General features: G+C 66.8%; 4 protein-coding genes across 4 annotated transcripts; 1 reads left to right on the plus strand and 3 right to left on the minus strand.

Annotated features, from left to right (window-relative positions):
• The first annotated feature begins 249 nt into the window (after window positions 1–249).
• Window positions 250–4938, plus strand: EPS8L3 (EPS8 signaling adaptor L3). Its single transcript, XM_086476516.1, is given in 16 exon segments — window positions 250–290; window positions 404–477; window positions 559–623; window positions 762–917; window positions 1867–2016; window positions 2112–2196; window positions 2639–2760; window positions 2994–3089; window positions 3179–3247; window positions 3420–3494; window positions 3615–3763; window positions 3878–4095; window positions 4215–4291; window positions 4412–4713; window positions 4804–4886; window positions 4889–4938. Coding segments are annotated over 16 exon segments (1812 nt in total).
• Window positions 4939–5934: 996 nt separating this feature from the next.
• LOC104348912 (glutathione S-transferase Mu 3-like) lies at window positions 5935–8545 on the minus strand. The gene is given in 11 exon segments (XM_086476401.1): window positions 5935–6031; window positions 6154–6264; window positions 6358–6383; window positions 6386–6452; window positions 6608–6648; window positions 6651–6677; window positions 6680–6706; window positions 7642–7723; window positions 7825–7889; window positions 8018–8093; window positions 8513–8545. Coding segments are annotated over 11 exon segments (651 nt in total). The 3' UTR covers window position 5935.
• Window positions 8546–10010: 1465 nt separating this feature from the next.
• LOC147413994 (glutathione S-transferase 2-like) lies at window positions 10011–12432 on the minus strand. The gene is made up of 8 exons (XM_086476402.1): window positions 12397–12432; window positions 12200–12275; window positions 11688–11752; window positions 11505–11586; window positions 11302–11402; window positions 10940–11035; window positions 10731–10841; window positions 10011–10106 (listed from the first exon to the last, which is right to left on the minus strand). Exons 1-8 carry the CDS (start codon window positions 12430–12432, stop codon window positions 10011–10013), a joined length of 663 nt encoding a protein of 220 aa, XP_086332528.1.
• Window positions 12433–13731: 1299 nt separating this feature from the next.
• AMPD2 (adenosine monophosphate deaminase 2) lies at window positions 13732–20999 on the minus strand. The gene is made up of 18 exons (XM_086476425.1): window positions 20930–20999; window positions 19163–19293; window positions 18802–18932; window positions 18387–18455; window positions 17694–17805; window positions 17366–17552; window positions 17130–17271; window positions 16903–16992; window positions 16513–16642; window positions 16230–16424; window positions 15912–16043; window positions 15628–15791; window positions 15358–15484; window positions 15038–15201; window positions 14832–14952; window positions 14563–14736; window positions 14049–14159; window positions 13732–13944 (listed from the first exon to the last, which is right to left on the minus strand). Exons 1-18 carry the CDS (start codon window positions 20997–20999, stop codon window positions 13732–13734), a joined length of 2463 nt encoding a protein of 820 aa, XP_086332551.1.
• Between the last annotated feature and the right edge of the window lie 73 nt (window positions 21000–21072).

Below are 21072 nucleotides of genomic sequence, written 5' to 3' on the forward strand. Positions count from 1 at the left end.
GGGACCCCCATCTAGTGACATGGCGGGGGGGGGAGCTTCGGCCTCTGGGTGAACCCCACGGGGCTGGGATGGAGCAGGACGGCTGGGAATGGGGGGGGCAGGGGGGGTCGTGCTGGGGAGTGGGGGGATGCCATCATCCTGGGGGGGGGGGGGGGTGTGGAATGGGGACACACTGGGGGTGACACGGGGACCGTGCCCAGCCCGGGACGCCGCAGCAGGATCGAGCCGCCCTCGCTGCCCCCCCGCAAGATGGGAGACACCTTCAGGAGCTGGAGCAACCCCTCATCCCGGTGAGTACCCAGCAGGGTGGGGGTGTCACCACCCTGGGGGCCCCCGAGGGCTGGGTGGGGAGAGGGGGACCACGCTGGGGGGGGCACAAAGGTCCGTCCGTCTGTCCGTCCAGGAGCGAATACGACAACAGCTCCCTGCTCCGACCGTCCAACAGCTTCGCCCGCCCCAGCGGGAAAAGCATCTACAGTGAGTGAGGGCTGCACCCCAAAACCCCCCTGCTCCTGTCCCCAACGTGTCCCCATCCCCTGACCCTGCGTGCCCCTGCAGAGCAGCGCAAGGACTACGTCCAGACCCTGCTCAAGTCCCAAAGCGATTTCCAACACCACGTTGAGGTAGGAGACTCCCCCCCCTTCCCCCCCTCCAACTGCCCCAAATCCCCCAACCTCGCCAAGGTCCCCCTCGGTTTGCAGAGCGTGGGGTGGCAACAGGGCGCTTGGTGACACCCGGTGCCATGTGTCCCCCCCCTCCAGCACCTGCTCACGCTGCGCCTGGAGAGGGACATCCGCAGCACCGACGACTGCCTGGCGCGCCTGAAGGTGCTGGAGGCTCAGGGACGGGTCTGGGGGCAGGATCTCATCCTGCAAGTCAAGGACCAGGAATTGGTGCTGAGGGATGTGGAGAGCAAGGTACCCCCTGGTCAGGGCACCCCCAGAAACCTGGTAACCCCCCAAAGCCTGATACCCCCTGGCCATGGCATCCAGCTTGGCCAGGGCACCCCCAGAAGCCTGGTACCCCCTGGCCATGGCACTCAGCTTGGCCAGGGCACCTCCAGAAGCCTGGTACCCCCCCAAAGCCTGGTACCCCCTGGCCAGCTTGGCCAGGGCACCCCCAGAAGCCTGGTACCCCCCCAAAGCCTGGTTCCCCCTGGCCATGGCACCCAGCTTGGCCAGGGCACCTACTCTGGACCCATCACCCCCGTAAATCTGGTGGCCCCCAGCTCTGGCACCCACTGCAGCTCTGGCGCCCCCATAACCCTGATATCCCCCACACACCCCCCAAGGGCCCTCGCACCACCCTTGGCCTCCACCCCTGCTCCAGCCGTGGCACCCCATTAATCCTGGTACCCCCCTTCACCCCTGCAGGCACATCAGCCTTTCAGCACCCCCAGCCCTGGCACCCAACTGGCCCTAGAACCCCCCCCCGCCCCCACCCCCCCCGGCCATGACACCCACCCCGATCCAATCCCTGCCCAAACCCAGTATTCCCCCAGCTATGGCACCCCCATAACCCTGGTACCCCCCCCCACACCTTTGCACCCCTAAAGCCTGGCAGCCCCTTGGCCCTGGCACCTCTGTAACACTACCCCCCCCCATAACCCCACTACCCCCAACCCTTGCACCCCTACAAGCTGGCACCCACAACCCTACCCCATGCCACCCCCCCACCCCGGACTCAGCACCCCAAAAGCCTGGTATTCCCCTGGCTACGCCACCCTGTAACCCCACCACCCCTCACTAACCCTTCCACCCCCACCCTCACCCCCAGGCCCTTGCAGCCCCTTAGCCCTTGGCCCCCACTAGCCATTTTGGGGGCAGGAGAGCGCTGAGCACCCGTTTTCCGCCCCCCCCCGGCTAGGAGGAGCTGGACGCCTACCCGCTGGGCAGCGTGCAGGGGTGCTCGGCCGTGCTGGACGTCGGCGGCTACGACTCGGTGTTGGCCATCAGTGTGCAGGAGCTGAGCCCCCCGGGGACCAGCGTCCTGCTCTTCCAGTGTGGGCATCTGGGGGTGAGCCCGAAGGGTGGGTGAGGGTTAGGGGACCGCAGCACCCCGGGATGGAGGTTGGGGGGTGGGGGGGGTTGATGGTGGTGGGTCTGTGCCAGGCAGAGACGCTGAAGAACAGCCTGGAGAAGGTGGTGAAGGAGTGGAAGGAGGAGCAGAGGAGTCAGCATGGGCACAGGTAAGGGGGTACGTGGGGTTTTGCCCCCCTCCCTCCCTGAGGACGGTCAGGGCTGGTCCCCAAATCTGCTCCCCTTGCCCACCTCCCCCCCCCCCCAAATTGTAGTGGGTCTGGGGCAGGGAGGGGGAGGATCTCCCTGGGGGGGTGTGGGGGTGGCGATAAACCCACGCTGCCCCCAAATCATCCCTCCCTTGGGGTGCAGATCTCTTGGCAGAGATCCCCCTTGGCAGAGACCCTCCTGCAGGGTCGACCCCCCCCCTTTCGCCCCAGTACCTCACCTCCTGGCTCAGCACAACCCCCCCCCCAGGCTCAGCCCCCCTCCTACCCCATCCCCATGGTGCAGACCCCCCCCCACCCCCCCAAACCCCATCCCTGGACTCAGACACCCCCCCCCCCCATCCCTCCTTGCCCAGGAACAGCCTGGACATGCCACCGAGCCCGGTCCCCCAGTACCCCCCGGGTCCCTGGACGGCCCCGAGCGGTGGGCAGAGGTCCTCAAGCCTGACTTCCAGAAGCCCCCATACCTGACTTCCAGGAGCCCCCCCAGCATGGGCTGCCCTCCTCGGACTACAGTGAGTCTTGGGGGGGGGGGGTTGCAGTGGGTGGGAGTGGGGTGACAGGGAGCAGAGCTGAGCCCCTCTGCTGTCACCAGGCTTGCCGGACACCCCACAGACGCCATTGACCAACCCCCCAGGCCAGGTCATGTCCAACGTGGACCGAGATGTTGTAAGTCCCACCCCACCTCAGACGGGGACACCCCAGCTCTCCTCGCCAGCACCCACCGTGTCCCATCCTGCTCCTGCAGGAGATCCTCAACCACGTGCTGAGTGACTTGGACCTCTTCGTGGTCCGGCTGAAGACAGCCCTGGGCTCGGCCAGCACCACCAAACTGAAGAAGAAGAAGATGAAGAACAAAGGCGGTGAGGGAGGGCTGGACCCTGGGGGGCTGGTGGGGGCCCATCCCGGTGCCAGCCCCCCCTCTCTGCCCCTCCAGCTCTGCCCTCCGAGGAGGACTACACGGACTTCTTCCAGAAGGTGAAATACGCCTTCAACCTCATGGTAGGTCCCGTTGGGCTGGATGTGACCCCACAGCTCGTGGACAACCTTGGCACGGCTCTGCTGTGGGGCTGGGGGAGCTGTGTGGGGCTGAGGGGGGGGTCTGTGGGGATGAGGGGGCTGCGTGGGCTCAGAGGGGGCTGCATGGGGACATCCTTTCCCCCTCTCCACTCAGGGAAGGACCCACCAGGACATGCGGGAGCCGGACCCCTCCGAGCTGCTGCATCTCATCTTCATGGCCCTCTCCTTTGTGAGTGTCCCAAAAGCAGGTCCCAACCGTCCCCCCCCACCCAGGGGTGAGCAGGGTGGGAGCGGCCCTCACCCCCACCCCAAACCCCTCCCCATCCTGCTCCACCGCTGCCCACGACAGGTCCTGGAGCAGTGCCCCAACCGCAGCCTGGCGCCGGCGGTGGAGGCGCCGCTGCTGCTGCCGGAGGCGGTGGAGCTGCTGGAGAAGACCCTCCACCAGGATGACCACAGAACCTGGAAGAGCTTGGGCAGCGCCTGGAACAAAACCAGGTGGGGTCAAGCCCCCTCCCCAACACCAAGTGAGGGGGTGGGGGGTGACAAGCCTTTTTGGGGGGTCTGGGGGGGTCCCACCACCCACCTTGGCTTTCTCCGCGCCCGTTGCAGGGCAACGTACCCCAACGGCGAGCTGGTGCCGAGCTACACCCCCGTCTTCTCGGATGGGTGGCTGCCCCCTCCGGTGGAGCAGGTAGGGCACGGGGTGGTGGTGGGGGAGGACATCCCACCACCTGCCTCAGTTTCCCCAACTCGCTCTCAACACCCCCCTCCTCTCTGCTCCCCGCACAGTCACCGCTCACCAGCCGGAGGGACGATCCCGGCCAAGGGTAAGTGTCCCCACTGCCCCGTGGGTGCTGAGGGCTGGGGCAGGATTTGGCCCCCGGTTGGATGCTTGTGTCTATGTGTGTCCCCCCCCCATCATCTCCAGGGCCCCCTCCCTGTCCAGGGGCTGGTCCGAGCCTGTACGAGTTTCAGGGCAGGAACCCGCAGGAGCTGAGCATCAGGATGGGGGACACGCTGCAGGTAGAAACCATGGGTGCTCCTGGGAAGGATGGAACGGGACCCCCACCCTGCCTGCTGGGGGGGGGGGAGGTCCTGAAAGGGTGCTGGACCCCCCCTCCACCTTGTCACCACACGCCTTAGGTGCTGGACCAGAGGAAGAAGTGGTGGCTGCTGCAGGACGACCGGGGCAAGAAGGGCTACGTCCCCAGCAACATCCTGGAGCCCCTGGGCAAGTGGCACGGAGTGGGGGACAGTGCCAGCCAGGTGGGTGTCCCCCCCTCCCCACCCCCCACACCCCCCCCCCACCGGGAAGGGGATGGCAGGGGATCACCCCGCTGTCCCCTCCCCTCGTCCCCTGCTCCAGGACAGTCCCCCAACCTGCACCCCGACTCTTCGCCGGCGGAGGTGACAGCCTGGCTGAAGGACAAGGGCTTCTCACGGATGTAGGTGGATGCTTGAGCCCCCCCTGTGTGGCTCCATTTGGGGGGGGGGGGGGGGCAGGCCCTGCTCACCCCCTTTGTGTCCCTCCGCAGCACGGTGCGGTGCCTGGGGGTGCTGAGGGGGTCCCAGCTCCTGCAGATGACCCCGGAGGAGCTCCGAGCCGTCTGCCCCGAGGAGTGCGGCGAGTCCTCTTCAAGCTCTCCTCCGTCAGGACATCCTGGGGGTGAGGGACCCCCAGCCCCGCGACAACCCCCCCCCTCCACCACCCTGGGGCTCCCCCCACCCACCCACTGCTTCTCCCTTCCCTCTCTCTGCAGATGGGCCCCAAGGATTGAGCCACCGTGTGTGTGTCCCCCACTGTCCCCACCAGGATGGAGCACCCCGACCACTGCAGGACCATGGCGGGGGGGGGGGGCAGAAACACCCCACCCCCCCACACCTGCCCCCCCAAAATGAAGAGCCACTCTTTGGGGGTTAGGGGACACGTTCCCCCCAAGGCCACTGGTGACACAAGGCTGCTGGGACCCCCCCAGCGCTCTGCCAGAGGGCTCTTGGGGACCCCCCCCCCCCCCCAGGGAGATGAGCTGCTGGACCCCTGTGGGGAAGTGGGGGCAGGCAGCACCCCCTTTCCCCCCCCGGGGGGGCCAGGCATCATGAAATGTGTGTGCACCCCCCCAAAATGGAGTGGCTGTGTGGAAAATAAAAGAGAGTGACAGCACCAGGGTCTGCGGGGGGGGACACACACCCCATCCCTGTGTCACCTGTGGGCCACGCTGGGGGGGCAGGGGGGGGACACAGGGCAGGGAGGGGGACACGGCAGGGAGGGGGACATAGGGAGGGGGACATGGCGTGCCACCACCCCCCCCGGCCGGGATGTGCCCAGCAGCACCCAAGGGTCACCTCTGGGCCCCCAAACTGGGCAGCTCTTTGTGTTTTGGGGGGGGTCGATGGTGGCAGCAAGGGGGACAGGGCTGTCCCCAGCCCACCCACCTCTGCACCATGGGGGGGCGGGGGGGCACTAAGCCCCGCTGCCTCCCGAATTGAGAAGGGAGGGGGTCAGGGTGCCACATCTAAAGCACTTTATTGTACTGGGGGGGGGGGGGTCAGGTCAGCGGTGCCCACCCCACTCCAGGATGGAGGGTGCTGGTGAGGGGGGGGGGGGGGGGTATGTGTCAGGTCAGGGCCCCGCCCCCCCGGCGTCCCCCAGCTCCCACGCTGAGCCCCCTACTCCTTCTTGTTGCCCCACTTGGCCATCTTGTTGTTGATGGGCATCTTCAGGAAGCGGCTGGACTTCAGGTAGGCGGCCACCTTCTCCAGGGCCTGCGGGGGTGAGGGGAGCGTCAGGGACCCGTTCCACCGGGGCACCCCCCACCCCTGGTTGCCCTCTGGGGGGTGGGCTGGGGTCCTTCCCAGGAAGGGTGATGCCGGGTGGCCCCACTCACCCCAAAGCGGTCCATGAAGTCCTTGAGGTTCTTGAAGGGCTCCAGGCACTTGGGCTCGAAGATGAGGTTCTGGTCCAGCACGTCGAACATGAGGAAGTCCACGAAGGTGAGCTGGGGAGGGAGCAGGGGGGGACACGGTGAGGACCAGCGTGGAGACAAACCCCCTCCCCAGCTCCTGCCACCCCTCTGGGGTCCCAGTGGTACCTTTTCCCCTGCAAACCACTTTCTGTCCCCAAGAAGTTGGAGAAGAGCTTCAACTTCCCCGGGAGCTGCTCCAGGTAGCCCGGCTTGAGCTTCTCCTGCAAGGAGGAAGGGTGGAGGGTGAGGCCGGGCACCCTGGTCGTCCCCACCCCAGGGGACAGCACCTTCCCCACGTGGGGTCCCCGATGCCGATGGCCAGGGGAGAGCCCGGCCCGGGTGCGGTGACCCAGCCCCGCAGCAGGGGGACACTCACGAAGTCGGGGTTGTAGCAGACCATCACCAGGCTCATGCGGAATCCATGATCTGGTTCTCCAGCATGTCACGCGGAGGATCTCCTCCTCCGTCTCACCGCCTGCGCGATGGGGAGATGTCAGTGCTGGGGGCTTGCCCCCTCAACCCAACCTGACCCTAACCTAACCCCAACTCCAAGGCCAACCCCAACTCTAAGCTCAACTCCAAGCCCACCAACCCAAGCCCAATTCCAAGCCCAACCCAACCACAACTCAAACCCAACCCAGCTCCAAGCCCAGCCCAATTCGAAGCCAACCCAACTCCAAACCCAACTCCAAACCCAATTCCAAGCCCACCCCAACTCTAAACCCAACCCCAAGCCAATTCCAAGCCCAACCCCAACTCTAAACCCAACCCCAAGCCAATTCCAACCCCAACCCAACTCTAAACCCAACTCCAAGCCAATTCCAAGCCCAACCCAATTCCAAACCCAAACCCAAGCCAATTCCAAGCCCAACCCAACTCCAAACCCAACCCCAACCCAACTCTAAACCCAACTCCAAGCCAATTCCAAGCCCAACCCAACTCCAAGCCATTTCCAAGCCCAACCCAACTCCAACCACAACTCCAACCACAACTCCAACCACAACTCCAACCACAACTCCAACCACAACTCCAACCACAACTCAAAACCCAACCCAGCTCCAAGCCCAATTCAAGCCCAACTCCAACCACAACTCAAAACCCAACCCAACTCAAAACCCAACTCCAAGCCCAATTCCAAGCCCAATTCCAACCACAACTCCAAGCCCAACCCACCTCCAAGCTCAACTCCACCTCCAAGCCCATCCCACCTCCAAGCCAACTCCACCTCCAAGCCATCCCACCTCCAAGCCCATCCCACCTCCAAGCCCAACTCCACCTCCAAGCCCATCCCACCTCCAAGCCCAACTCCACCTCCAAGCCCATCCCACCTCCAAGCCCATCCCACCTCCAAGCCCAACTCCACCTCCAAGCCCATCCCACCTCCAAGCCCCAGCCCCCCCCCCCACTCACACATCTTGTGCTTGCGGGCGATGTAGCGCAGGATGGCGTTGCTCTGCGTGAGCTTGGTGGGGCCGTCAATAAAGTAGGGGAGCTGGAGGGGACATCAAGGCATGGGGCCACCAGGGCACGGGGACACCGGGGCACTCACCCCCCACAAAAACCGCCCCCCCCCCCCGGCTCGAGACCACCTACGTTGGGGAAGTCCAGCCCCAGCTTCTCCTTCTCGTTGATCCATTGGCTCTTGTCGTAGTCAGGAGCTGGAAGGAGGAAAAGGGGGGGGGGGGGGGTGTTGGATGGTGCCGTGTGTGTGTGTGTCCCCCCAAAAGCCAAAGAGCTTAAGGATGGCGGGGGGACACCCCACCCCCCCCCCCGGCCCCCCCCTCACCTTCCCCGCAGCTGTACAGCTTGTCCTCGTAGGGCGTCTCGGTGTACTCCAGCAGCAGGCGGATGGCGTGGGCGAGCTGGGGGGGGGGGGGGCAGGGATCACTGCTGACCCCCCCCCCCCCCCCAAAATGCCCCCGGCCCCCCCACCATGGGAAAACTGAGGCACAGAGGAGAGCGAGCCGCGCCCCACCCCCCAGTACCCCCAGCGCCACCCACTCCACTCCCCCCCCCCCCCGCAGGCACGGGGGGGGACCCCACACCCCCCCTGGGTGCCCCCGAAAGCAACGTGCCCCCCCCCTCAGTGCACGAGGACCCCCCCGCAGCCCCCCCCAAGACCAAGGGGACCCCCCTGACCCCCCCCCCTGCCAAAACCAAGGGGACCCCCCAAGAGCAGGGGGGGGGGAGGGCAAGGGGGGGGGTCAGGCCATGGTACCCCCCCCCCCCCCAAAGGTTGCCCCCCTCCGGGCAGGGGGGGGGTGCCTCCCCCCCCACTCACGCCGCGGATGTCCCAGTAGCCCAACACCGCCATGGCCGCGCGCGCGAGTGCTCTGCCCCGCCCCCTCCCGCGTGACTCCCCACACCCCCCGCCCCCCCCGCGGCGGCCTCGCCCCGCCCCTTTCCGAGGGGGCGTGGCTTAACGCGGGGCGCGGGGGGGGGGGGGGGGGGGGGGCGGTGTCTTAAAGGGAGACGGGCCTGGATGTGGCTGGAGAAGAGGGGTAGCCCATCCCCCCCCCCCCCCCCCCCCCCCCCCCCTTGGGTGGGGTTATGGGGCTCCCCTGGTTGTATTGGGGTGATCCTGACCCTGGGGGCTCTGCGACACCCCCCCAGCTCCATGGGGGTCCCGCCTTATCCTGGGGGCTCTGAGACCCCCCCCCCCAGCTCCATGGGGCTCCCGCCTTATCCTGGGGGCTCTGAGACCCCCCCAGCTCCATGGGGATCCCGCCTTATCCTGAGAGCTCTGCGACATCCCCCCCCCCAAGCTCCATGGGGGGGTCTTCTTTATCCTGGGGGGCTCAGGGGTTTCCCCCTGTGCATGCCCCACCCACCCCCCCCGCTCTATGGGGATCCCCCCTGTCTTTGGGGTGCACGGGTCTCCTCCAGTCTGTATGGGAGCCCTCATGCTGGGGGACACGGGGTGACCCCCCCCCCCTTGCAACCCCTCCAAGATATATGGCCCCCCAGGCTCCAGGGGGGTCCCACCTTATCCTGGGGTTCTGCAACATCCCCCCCCAAGCTCTGTGAGGGTCCCCCTTATCCTGGGGGCTCACGGGTTTCCCCTTTTGCAAGCAGTCCCCCCACCCCGCTATATGGGGATCCCCCCTGTCTTTGGGGAGCACAGGTGCCCCCCAGGTCTGTATGGTCCTCCCCCTCTTGTGCTGGGGGACACAGGATGACACCCCCCCCTCTTACAGCCCCTCCAAGATACATGTGCCCCCCCTCGCCTTATCCTGAGGGACATGCCCCCCCCTTGGCCCCCCCAGACTACAGAGGGGGTCCCCTTGGCTTTGGGGAGCAGGAGTCCCCCAGTCTGCATAGGGACCCTCTTATCCTGGGGGGGCACAGGCCCCTCTGTGACCCCCTCCAAGCTGCAGGGGGATCCCCCCTTTCAACCCCCTAAGCTGTACGGGAGTCTCATTATCCTGGGGGGGCACGGACCCCCCCCCTTGGGCCCCGTAATCTCCACGGGGGGATCCCCCTTACCCCGGGTGGGGCAAATGGGGGAATGGCTTCCCCCCACCCCAGGGTGCAGGAGGGTCCAATAGCCCCTCCCCATTACCCCCCTCTCCAGGAGTCCCCCCCAACATAATGGGGGGTCTCCACAGCCACCTCCCATTCCCAGCCCCCCCATGGCCCCACGGCGGCTCGATGCACCCCGTGAGGCAGCGGATAAGGGGAACACCCCCACCCCCCCCCAGATTTATTCTGCAGGGGCTGGGGGCGAGATGAGGGGGGCGGGAGAGGGCGAGACGGGGGGTGCAGGGGGGGCACCCCGCTCACTCCTTGGTGCCTCCCCACCTCGCCGTGGGCAAGAACACGGGGGTCTTCACGAAGCGCCCCGAGCGCATGTAGGCAGAGACCTTCTCCAGCGCCTGCGGGGAGGAGACGGGGACACCGGGGGGTCAGGGATGGGGACAGGCACACCAGGGTGTTGGGGACAGGGACACCAGGGTGTTGGGGACAGGGACACCGGGGTGTTGGGGACAGGGACACCGGGGTGCCAGGGCTGGGGACGGGGACACCGGGGTGTCAGGAATGGGGACGGGGACATCAGGGATTCAAGGATGAGGATGGGGACACCAGGGCATTGGGGATGGGGACAGGAGCACCGAGGTGTCGGGGATGGGGATGGGGACATCAAGGTGTCAGAGACGAGGTCAGGGACACTGGGGCATTAGGGATGGTGACAGGGACGTTGGGGCATCAGGGGTGGCAATGGAGATGGGGGCACCAGGGTGTCAGGGATGGGGACACCAGGGTATTAGGGATGGGGACAGGAGCACCAGGGTGTTGGGGACAGGGATGGGTCCGCCAGGGTGTTGGGGACAGGGGCATCGGGGCATCAGGGATGGCAGCGGAGATGGTGACCCCAGTGTGTTAGGGATGGGGATGGGGACACTGAGGTGTCAGAGATGGAGACAGGGACACTGGGGTGCTGGGGATGGTGCCAGGGCCAGTGGGGGGTGGGGGCCGGGGCCGTGACACGGGGGTCTCACCTCGAAGCGCCGCAGGAACTGGCCCAGGTTGTCCTGCAGCTTGGGGCACTCGGGGACGAACATTCGGAGCCGGTCCAGCACGTCGTACGCCACGAAATCCACGAAGGTGAGCTGGGAGAGGTGGTCAGGGGGGGTGAGAGTGGGGGGGTGACGGGGGGGGGGGGGTCAGCCCCTACAGGGACCACCCCCCCCAGCCCCCTCCAACCTACCTTCTCCCCCACAAACCACGTCTGGGAGCCCAGGAACCGCGACAGCTCCCGCAGCTTCCCGGGGAGCTGCTCCAGGTACGCCGCCTTCAGCTTCTCCTACATGGGGGTTGGGGCCACAGGGCTGGGGGGGGGGAGGCTGCCACACCCCCCCCCCTCTCCCAGCACCCAGGGGCATCACCCCCTGACTGCAGCCAGGCACCCCAATGCACCCCACCACCACCCTGTGCTGGCCGTGTCTTGATCCCCCACAACCCCAGAGGGCTTGGGGACAAGATGTACACCCCCGGGGGGGAAGGGAGGGGGTGTCTCCATCCCCCTGTGCCCCCCCCCCATTCCCAGCACCACCCCGTGGGGGTACTCACGAAGTTGGGGTCGTAGCAGAGCCGGGCGAAGCTCATGCGCAGATCCATGAGCTGGTTCTCCAGCACGTCCACACGCAGCATCTCCTCCTCCGTCCCGCCGCCTGTGGGATGGGGAGACACACACACACACCCCGCCCCCTCAAACACCCCAGGGACCCCCCCACATTGATGCTGTGCCCCCCCCCCCCCCCCCCATCGCTCACCCATGTGGTGCTTGCGGGCGATGTAGCGCAGGATGGCGTTGCTCTGCGTCACCTTGGCGGGACCGTCGATGAGATAGGGCAGCTGCAGGGGAGGGGGATGCCATGGGGGGGGGGGGTGTCAGCCCCGGTGTCCCCCCACCCCCCCCCAACACCCCCCCCCCCAGTTCTCCATCCATCACCTACATTGGGGAAGTCAAAGCCCAGTTTCTCTTTCTCGCTGGTCCAGTCACTCCAGTCGTAGTCAGGGGCTGGGGGGGGGATGACAGAGAGATGGAGGGGGGGACACACGCCCCGCTGGACACCCCCATCCTTGCTCATCCCACCCACATAAAATTCAGGGGGGGATGTGGGTGCACGGTGGGGGGGTCTCTGCTCTGTCCCAGGAGCAGCCACCTGTGACCCCAACACCCTGGGCAGGGAAGGGGGGACGACGTTGAACTCAATGGGACAAGGTCCAGGGGGAGGGCGGGGGGGGGGCAGAGGGAGCGAGGGGGCAGAGGGGCACCCCCAGACCTGGGGGGGGGGGGGGGGGGGCAAGAAGACAGGCTGAGCTTTGGCCCTGCAAAACGGGGCGTTTCTTCTCCTTCAGCTGGTTCCTGACGCAGCACGAACCGGGGTGACGAGGGTCCCAGGGTGGGGGACACACATGGAGAGGACACATATGGGGGGACACACACGTAGGGGGGGGTCCTTACCTGGGCCGGGGTGGTACAGCCTCTCCTGGTAGGGGGTCTCCGTGTACTCCAGCAGCAGGCGGATGGCGTGGGCCAGCTGGGTGGACACAGCACCCACATTTTGGCACCCACCAACACCCCCCCTGCACTCCCCACCCACCCAAACACACACACACACACACACCCCCTCCCCAGCGAGGCATTCCCACCCCACTCACCCCACGGATATCCCAGTACCCCAACGTGACCACCATGGTGGCACCCAGCTCCGGCTCTGCGGCGACACGGACGGGGCAGGGGAAGGGACAGGGCCAAAGGTGCTGAGCCCTCCCCAGCACCCTCCCCTTTCCCCTTCCCGCTGGCATGACTGGGCACAGGCAGGGTGCCAGGGCGTCCCGCCAGCCAGTGCCGGGGCTGCCACCCGCCGCTCAGGATCCAGCCCCCGGCACCCCCAGACCTTTGGGGACTCCCCATCCCCGAAGCCAAGCCATGGCGGGTGGGCTGGGGGGACACACACACCCCCCCCACCCTGTGGTGGCAATCTGTGGGGCCACCCTCTTGCTGCCTGTTTCCCTCTGGGGCCGCCCCACCTCCTCCCCACCCCTCACCACACGTCACTTGAAGTATTTTACTTAAATACTTTATTTTTCATGCTTGGTTGGGGTTTTTGTTTTTTTTTTTTTTGTAGTCGCCATCATTTTGTCCTGGGAGCGGCGGCCACCGGCTCTGGACCGCGGGGGGAGGCAGGACTGGGGCGGAGGGGGGACACACGGGGATGGGATAATGCCCCACCGGGTTGGGAGAAGCCTCGTCCAGAGCCAAACAGGTCCTGGGAGCGTGGGGGACAGGGACACACGTCACCCAGGTCCCTTGGCCTTCCTCCCTGCGGTGGCGAAGAGGATGGAGCACCCTGCACCCAGCACTGTCCCCTCTAGCCAGCAGCACCCCATGGCCCCACGGCCACCGGGTCCCCACTGACGTGGCGTCCCCGTGGGAGGGGGCGAGAGGAGCCTGGGGGTGCAGAGCCCGGGTTTGGGTCCCTGGGGTGCTGCTTGGCTTGTCCCCGTGTCCCCGTGGGGCAAGAAAGTGGACGGAGAGGGGGGCAGGCAATTAAAAAGCATCAGGACCCGGGTCCTGCTGCTGGGCTGGGTCCCCCCACAACGTCCCCACGCCCAACACTGATGTCCCCCAACCTGTCACCGTGTCCTGAGCCTGTGAGGTGAAGCCAGGACACCCCGGCGGTGCCCGCACCCGTGTCACCTCCTGTAGCCTTGTCCCTGTGCCACCAAGCCCAGCAGGGACCAACCCAGCGAGGAGACACCAGTTTAAAACAAAAGAAAAACACTAAAATAAAATTTTTAAAAAACCCAAGAAATGGAGAGGACCCAGCAAACCCCGACCCCCCACGGTGGCACCGGCGGGGGAGCAGCAGCGGGGAGCGTCCCTTTCCCAGGGCAGGAGGTAGCAGGAGGGGGACGGCGGCGAAGCCCTGGAGGGATGAGGGGTGCCAGAGGGGTCCCCGCGGGAGACAAAGGGTGTGGGGGGGGGGGGTGTCAGTGGGTGCCCAGAGCGGTGATGGTGAGAGTGTCCTCCTCCTGGATGGTCTCCAGCTCCTCGCTCTGCACCGCCTGCGTGATGAGGGTCAGCTCCTGGCACAGCGTCTCGAAGCGGTAGCTCACGCGGATGTCGGGGACGTTGGTGCGACGGATGTCGTTGCCCTCCGGACCCTCCTTCAGGTAGTGAGGACCCAGCCAGTAGCTCTTCACCTGGGGACAACAGCCAGGAGAAGCTCCCACAGCTGCCAGGCACCTCGGGGGGGGGCTGCCAGCAACCCGCCGCCGGGCGCTCGGGGGTCCCGCGGCCGCGGCACCTTGTGGGAGAAGCCGCTCATCAGGACGCTGTTGCGGGCCAGCTCGCACATGTCGCAGGAGCTCAGCTTCCAGACCTGGGTGGCGATGCTGTACTCCTCCATCAGCGGCTCCTGGGGTGGGGGGACACGGCCTCAGCACCCACCCAGGGGCCACTCCCCAGAGAGGACAGGGGTGCCCAGCTTCTCCCACCCTCTCTGGACCACCAGCACCCTCCAGAGCCCATTGGCATTGCCTTGCTCCTGGCCACCACCAGCCTTGTCCCAGCACTGTGGCTTGGCTGGTGGCCACCACGTAGCCATTTTCAGGGGAGTCAGTGGTCCAGGGGCCAGCCCCAGAGAGGATGGAGGTGCCCAGCTTCTCCCACCCTCTCTGGACCACCAGCACCCTCCAGAGCCCGTTGGCATTGCCTTGCTCCTGGCCACCACCAGCCCTGTCCCATCACCGTAGCTTGGCCACCCCGTAGCCATTTTGGGGAGGCAGGGGGTCACTGGCCATCGCCCCCTAACCGCTCACCTTGGTGAAGTGGAACTGGAGGGGGTCATCGGTGGAGAGGGAGACCATGAGCCCCCGCGAGAGGTACTCGGGCAGGGGGTTGCGGTGGTAGCTGAGGAAGAGGCTGTTGTTGCTCAGCGGGGACATGGCGATGCCGATCTGGGCCAGGTAGTAGAGGTACTGCAGGACGGGGGCCTGGGGGCGGCGGGGGGGACACACACACAGAGCAGGGTGAGGAGGGGGTCCCAGCCACACCCCCGTCCCCCATGGGCACCCCCAGCCCCGCTCACCTTGCGCAGCAGCAAGCCGTGGGAGATGTTCTCCGAGACCATGAAGCCCGAGACGAGGTGATGGATGGGGCCGGCCTCGCCGCAGTGCGGGCGCAGCACGAAGGTGTGGAAGCCCCTCTTCCTGCAACGTGGGGCTGACCATCATCATCTGGACACCCCCCCCCTCAAGACCCCTCCAGGTGCTGGGGACCCCGAGGTGTCCTTACCGTCGGAGGTGGTTGAGCACCGTCATGTTGGCGTACATGTAGTACAGGTAGTAGGAGTAGGGGGGGTTGTCCTCCTCCACCCAGTTGCCCGGCAAGGGGCTGTCCAGGTTGAAGATGTGATGCTCTGGTTTGGATTCATCATCCACGCTGTCGAAGCCGTCCACCTGCGGGAGAGACAACCCCAGGGTGGGACGGTCACCCCTCCAGCAGACCTGCCCCAGCCCTCAAGCTGGGTCCAAGCTGGGCGTTGCGGGTGTCACCGGGGGGTGTGTGTGTGTGTCCCCTCGTCTCCCCCTCTGGGAACGGGACATGGTGCTCACGTGCTCCAGGAAGAGGTGCAGCTCCGGGTGTTGGGCAGGGTGGATGGTGGCCTCGTAGAGGGGCAGGAAGATGTTCTCCAGCATCTCCTGGAAGTTGGCCAACTGCTTCTTCGTCCGGTAGACGTCGCTGCAGGCGGACGGACCCCGCTTAGAGCCGGCTGCCCCATCCCACCCCACCCCAGCCATCAGTGGGGTGTCCTTGGGCTCCCCACCCAGGAACGTGGCCCCTGGTTGAGGGTATCTGCCCCCCGCCCCCCCCCCAGCACTCACAAGAGCCGGGGCACCTGCACGAGCCAGCGGACGTTGTTGGAGTGGACGCGGTGGTTGACGGCCCAGCGGGCCAGCTTGTCCCACTCGTCCCGGGAGCGGCCGTAGATGGAGAGCCGCAGCTCGGCGTTCTGGTACTTGCTCTCCTCCAGGTCGGACATCACCTCCTGCCGGGGAGGGGCAAGCGTCACCCCTTGGCCACCGGGAAGGGGGTCGTGGGTGGCATTGGCCACCAACAGGCATGGGAGGGAGGGAGGTGCGGAGGGTCACCCGTCAGGGCCGCTCACTTTGATGATGTGGGCAAAGTACTTCCCCGAGACGCGGTTGTCCGTCTTGATGAAGATCTCCCGCAGGATGGACTCGCCGATGGGGTTGTACTTGGCGTTGAACTTGTCGAAGCGGTGGAAGGTGTTGCGGTCCTGGCAGGGGGACGCAGACGTGAGCCGAGACCTCTCGGTCACCCTAGAACCACCCCAACATCCCTCTCCAGAGCCCCCAGCATCCCCCACCCTGGGGCAACCCCTGGAGAAGATCCCCCCACCCTGGCCAGAGATGGCCTGGGGGCGGCCCTGCTCATCTCCAGGATGTTGGGGTGTCCCCCGTACCGCGTGGACATCCAGCGTGTCCACGCTCAGGTCGTAGGCGGTGAGGTTCATCGTCTCGAAGACCTCCTTGAGCGTCTGCTCCTTGCCCTTCTCCACGTGGACAATTTCATCCAGGTGCTTCTTCATGGCCCGCTTGATGAAGCGCAGGAGATGCTTCTGGTTCATGCAGGACGAGGCGTGGATGTGGGTGTCCACCTGCACGGTCAGAGGCGATGCTCAAGCCCCGAGAGCCTCCAAGGGCTCCCCGGTCAAGGCAGGACCCCCACCACGAGCCGGTGTGTACCTTGCGGATATTGTAGAAGTCGCGGTGGGGCACCTTCTTCTGGGCCGCCAGCTCCTTCATCTCGTTGAGCAGCACGTGCATCTGGAACTTGGAGCTCAGGTACTGCAGCCGGCGGTAGCAGAAGGATTTGCTGCCCGAGGTGGGGAAGGGGGCGTCAGTTTGGGGAAGAGGAGGGAGTACATCCAGCCCCAAAAGGCCGGTGCCCACCAGGATGAGGCTCTGGAGTCTTAGACCCCCTCCCCGTCCCTGTGCACCACGACCAAGAGCCAGGATAGACTCACGGGAGCTGCACCAGTACCACGTGTCATAGCCACCGCCACGTCCTCTGGTGCTGTCCCCAAGGTCCTCTCCCCCCCAAGACACCCCCCACGGTGGGACCCTTCTCCTTACATGGGCCCGTTGATGATCAAAGCCATGAGGAAATTCATGTCGGCAATGAACTCCTGCAGGTCGGGGTACGGCAGGTCCAGCTCCGTGCTCCTGAGGTGGGGACAGAGGCGGGTCACTCGCGGGGACATGGCCCAGCAGGCTCCCTCCGTGCCCCACGCCACCCACCGCAGCCCCCCCAGCAACCCCACCACACCGGCGAGCGGCCGTCCCCGTGCCTCCCGACTCACTTGTCGGTGAGGTCCTGCTTGGTGTAGACGTGCACCACGCCGTCCACCATCTTCAACCCGAAGCCCAGGTCAGCCGGCATCGTCTGGGGGTCCCACGTCTCGTAGGGGTGCTGCTCCGCAAACGGGGGGTGCACGGGGGCGTCTGCGGCCAGGAGACCCCCAATGAGACTTGCATCGTCGGGTGGCTCCTCCAAACCTGCTTCCCCAGCATGAAGACCACCCCACTCTGTGCTCACCGGCAGCCACGGGGGTCTCGGGCACCTCCTCGTAGCCGCGGGTCTCCAGGGGTTTCTCGGAGAGCTCCTGCAGGTACCGGGCGGTGGTTTTGCAGAAGCTCTGCAGCGACAGCCCCATGTACTTCTCCCGCAGGAACAACGCCTTCACCACGCTCTTGGCCGCATCCAGAAGGTCCGTGAACGGTACCTGGGGAGGGGGACATCCAAAAAAACCACAAGCCCAAAGCGGCGGTTGACACCCTGAAGAGCCTCGCCTGGCCCCGGGGGGGGGCGCGGGGAGGGAGTGGGGTGCAGGGGGGAGGGAGTGGGGTGCAGGGGGGAGGCTCACCCCACACTTCTCCTCCCCGGAGATGGTGACCCGCTGGAACTCCCGCTCCAGCAGCGCCTCCCGCTCCTTGGGGACGTGGTCCACCAGGTCCTCGCTCTGCTCCTTGAAGAGCCTGCGGGTACAGGTGGTGGTGAGAAGGTGACACGGTCTGTCCCCGCCCCAGGGACTTTGTCCAGACCCAGGGTGGCAAGAGGGTGACGTGGTCCCCAGGGATGCCACCACCAGGTTTGGGCACTTGGGTGCCACCCATGTCCCCGTGGCAGCGTTGCCCCCCCCCCCGCCAGACGCATCCCCCAGCCCCACATGAGCACAACGAAAAGTGGGGGGGGGGGGGACAGAGAACGAAATAACTCGTGACAGAGACAACTCCCAAGCGGAGACAGGAGGGAGGAGGACACGCAGCATCGGACCCCTGTCCATCCAGGGGGGTGACAGGGCCAGGACAGGGTCCTCTGCCACCAGTGGGGCTGTGACACCCCCCCCCCAGCTCACCCCAACCCCCCCATCCCTAAACTCTCCCACTGGGTGCGTTAACCCCTTCAGTGCCAGCGAGAGCAGTCCAGCGGGGACCTTTCAGCTCCATGTTTGGGGGAGCAGTGGGGAGGGGGAGGCCGGGTCAGAACGGAGCTGGGGGGGGGGTCCCCAATAATCCCCCCCGTGTCCCCGGCTGGTGGCACCGAGCCGGACACTCACTGTAAGTCCGTGGCACTGTCAATTTTCAAGAAGTCCTGTTTGGCTCTGAGCAAAATGTCGGGCTCGAGTCTGGGGACAAGCAGGCAGCGGTGGGGCAGGGGGGGGACAGCAGGGACAAGGAGGGGGAGAGAGGGGCCGGGGAGAGAAAACACCCCGTTAATGCCGAAAACAACAAAAAACACACAAAACCCAGGGGAAAAAAAAAAAAAAAAAATTCAAAAAGGGGGACACCAAGCGCGACACCCACGGGAGAGAGAGGACACAGAGCTGGCACAGAGGACCGACAGCCCCCCCCCCCCCCCCCAGGGTGGGTGGTGGTGGCCTGTCCCCATGCGGGGACCTCCCCCCCCCCCCGTCCCACGTTGGGGACACACACACGATGATGATGATGATGATGATGACGGTCCCGGCTTACTTGACGTCCTGGCTGATCTGGCGTTCGAGGCGCTGCCGTCGCTCCTCGAGCTGCTCGATGGGGCTCTCCTCCGGGAACTCGTAGGGCGCCGTCCGCATCTCGTTCTCGGCCAGCGAGCGGCAGAACAGCTCCTGCCCGGACCACCCCTGTCATGAGCTGTGCCCGGTCTCAGCCCACAGGCGGCCACGAGGGCGTCCCTCCCCCAAACCAAGCTGGAAAGGTTAGGGAAGGGAGTGGGGGGGGGGAGGAAGGTGGGAGAGGATGGGGAGGGGGAAGGAGGGAGGTGAGACACCCCCGAGACACACACACACACACACACACACATCCCTGAGACCTGGCGAACTCGGTGCACGGGACTCACCTCCGCGATCTCCTTGTATTTGCCGTCCATGGAGGTGCGCAGGTCGACGGGGAAATGCTTCAGGCAATGGGGGGTCCCGGGGAGGGAACGCGCCGACTGCAGGGGCCGGGACCCCAGCCCGCTCCGCAGGTCTGCAGACACCAGTACCGCATCAGCTGGGGGGGGGGGGGGCAGGACGTTGGGGTCCCCCCCATCACCCCCCCCCCCTTTCTCTGGTCCATCCCCCCCATCCCTCTGTCCACCCCCCCTCCCTCCCCAAGGCCAGTGCTGCCTCCCCCAATCCAGAGTAAAAGGCGCCACCACGGGAGGGGGGGCACCCCCAAACTGGGAGGGAGGGGAGGCAAGGCCCCCCCCGCCCCCCGAAGCAAACAAACCCCATCGCCCCAACACCCCCTCGGAGCACCCCCGGCTTCTACCTGTGCTGGGGACCAGGCAGGGGGTCCCCCACACCCTCCCCTGCTGACAGGGGGGGTGTCAGCCCCCTCCTCTGCACCCCCTGCACAGCCCCCCCTCAGTGCTAAACCCCCACCATAAACCCGGCTGGGGGGGCAGGCACTGGAAATCAGGCCCCACTAGTTAAACTGGGGTCACCAGTAAGAGCCCCCCCCCACCCAGTCCAGCACAGCTTGGGGGGGGGAACCCAGGTAGCCTGCCCCCCCCCCCCCCCCAATTTGCCCTCGTAGCACATCCTCCTCGCATCACCCAAACTGAAATGGGGGGTGGGGCGGAGCAGCCCCCCACCCTGCCCATTGCTGAGGTCTGGGCTGGGGAAACTAAGGCACGACCCACCGGGCAAGGGGGTGCTTCACTGCCCGGCACCCCCCCCGTGCACACGTGTGTGCAAGAGCGTGTCAGCCAGAGCCGCCCCCTCCCCTGCCTCAGTTTCCCCACCGCGCAGGTACCGGTGGGTGCCCCCCCTCGCCGGGCAGCGGTGACAGCCGGTGACACCCCAACAGTGCTCGTTGTCACCCAGGGCAGGGATGGCACCGGTGTCACCCGCGACGTGAGTCACCCAGGGCACGGCGACACCCAGGGGCACACATGCCCATCCCCCTGTGTCACCCCCCCGGCACACACCTGTCACCCTGTGTGTCACCCACGGCCCACAGCAGCCCCGCCAGCACCCCGAGCCCCCCCCCCCCCCCAGCAGCAGCGCCAGCCGGGTGCCAACCGCCAGGTGCCACCTCGGCCACCCCCTGCCACCGCCACCCTGTGCCACCACCGCCACCCCCTGCCACCGCCACCCCGAGCCCCCAGACCCCCCCCCCCCCCCGAGCCCCCACTGCCGCACGACCCCAGCCAGGCGCCAGTCGAGACCACCCTCAGGATCACCCCCCCCCCCCAACCCCTCCACCCCCCAACCCCAACCCCAACCCCAGCCCTTCCTCCTCCTCCTCCTCCCCGCACCCCCCCCCCTCGCTGCGCCACCGCTCCGCCGCAGAGCCCCCCCCCCCCCCCCCCAGCCCCACGCTGCCGCGGTGGGGGGACACCCCCCCCCCCTCAGGACACCCCAACACCACTGGCACCCCTCAGCCCCCCAGGCAGGGGTGGGGGCACCCGCTGAGCAGCCCAGACACCACGATGATGCCCCCCCCCCCCCCCCCCCAACCCCACGCCACCCCCCAGCACCAACCCAGCCTCCTCCTCGGGGGACCTCGCCGGGGGGGTTGGGGGTTTGGGGGGGGGGGGGGGGGGGGGGGGGCGGGGTGTCAGCGCCGGCCGTGGCGGCGGAGAGGGGGCAGGGGGTGAGGTGGGGGGGGGTCTCACCTGCGGGGCTGGGGGCCTGCAGGCTGCCCCGCTTCTTGAAGGGGCACTTGGCCGGGGCGGCCGAGGACATGGCGGCTCCTGGGGCGACGGTGGCGATGGTGGTGACGAGGGGGGGGGGGGGGGGGGTGGTGGCGGTGAGAGGG

This window comes from Leptosomus discolor, chromosome 21 (assembly GCF_034619465.1).
Source record: "Leptosomus discolor isolate bLepDis1 chromosome 21, bLepDis1.hap2, whole genome shotgun sequence".
Taxonomy (NCBI): domain Eukaryota; kingdom Metazoa; phylum Chordata; class Aves; order Leptosomiformes; family Leptosomidae; genus Leptosomus; species Leptosomus discolor.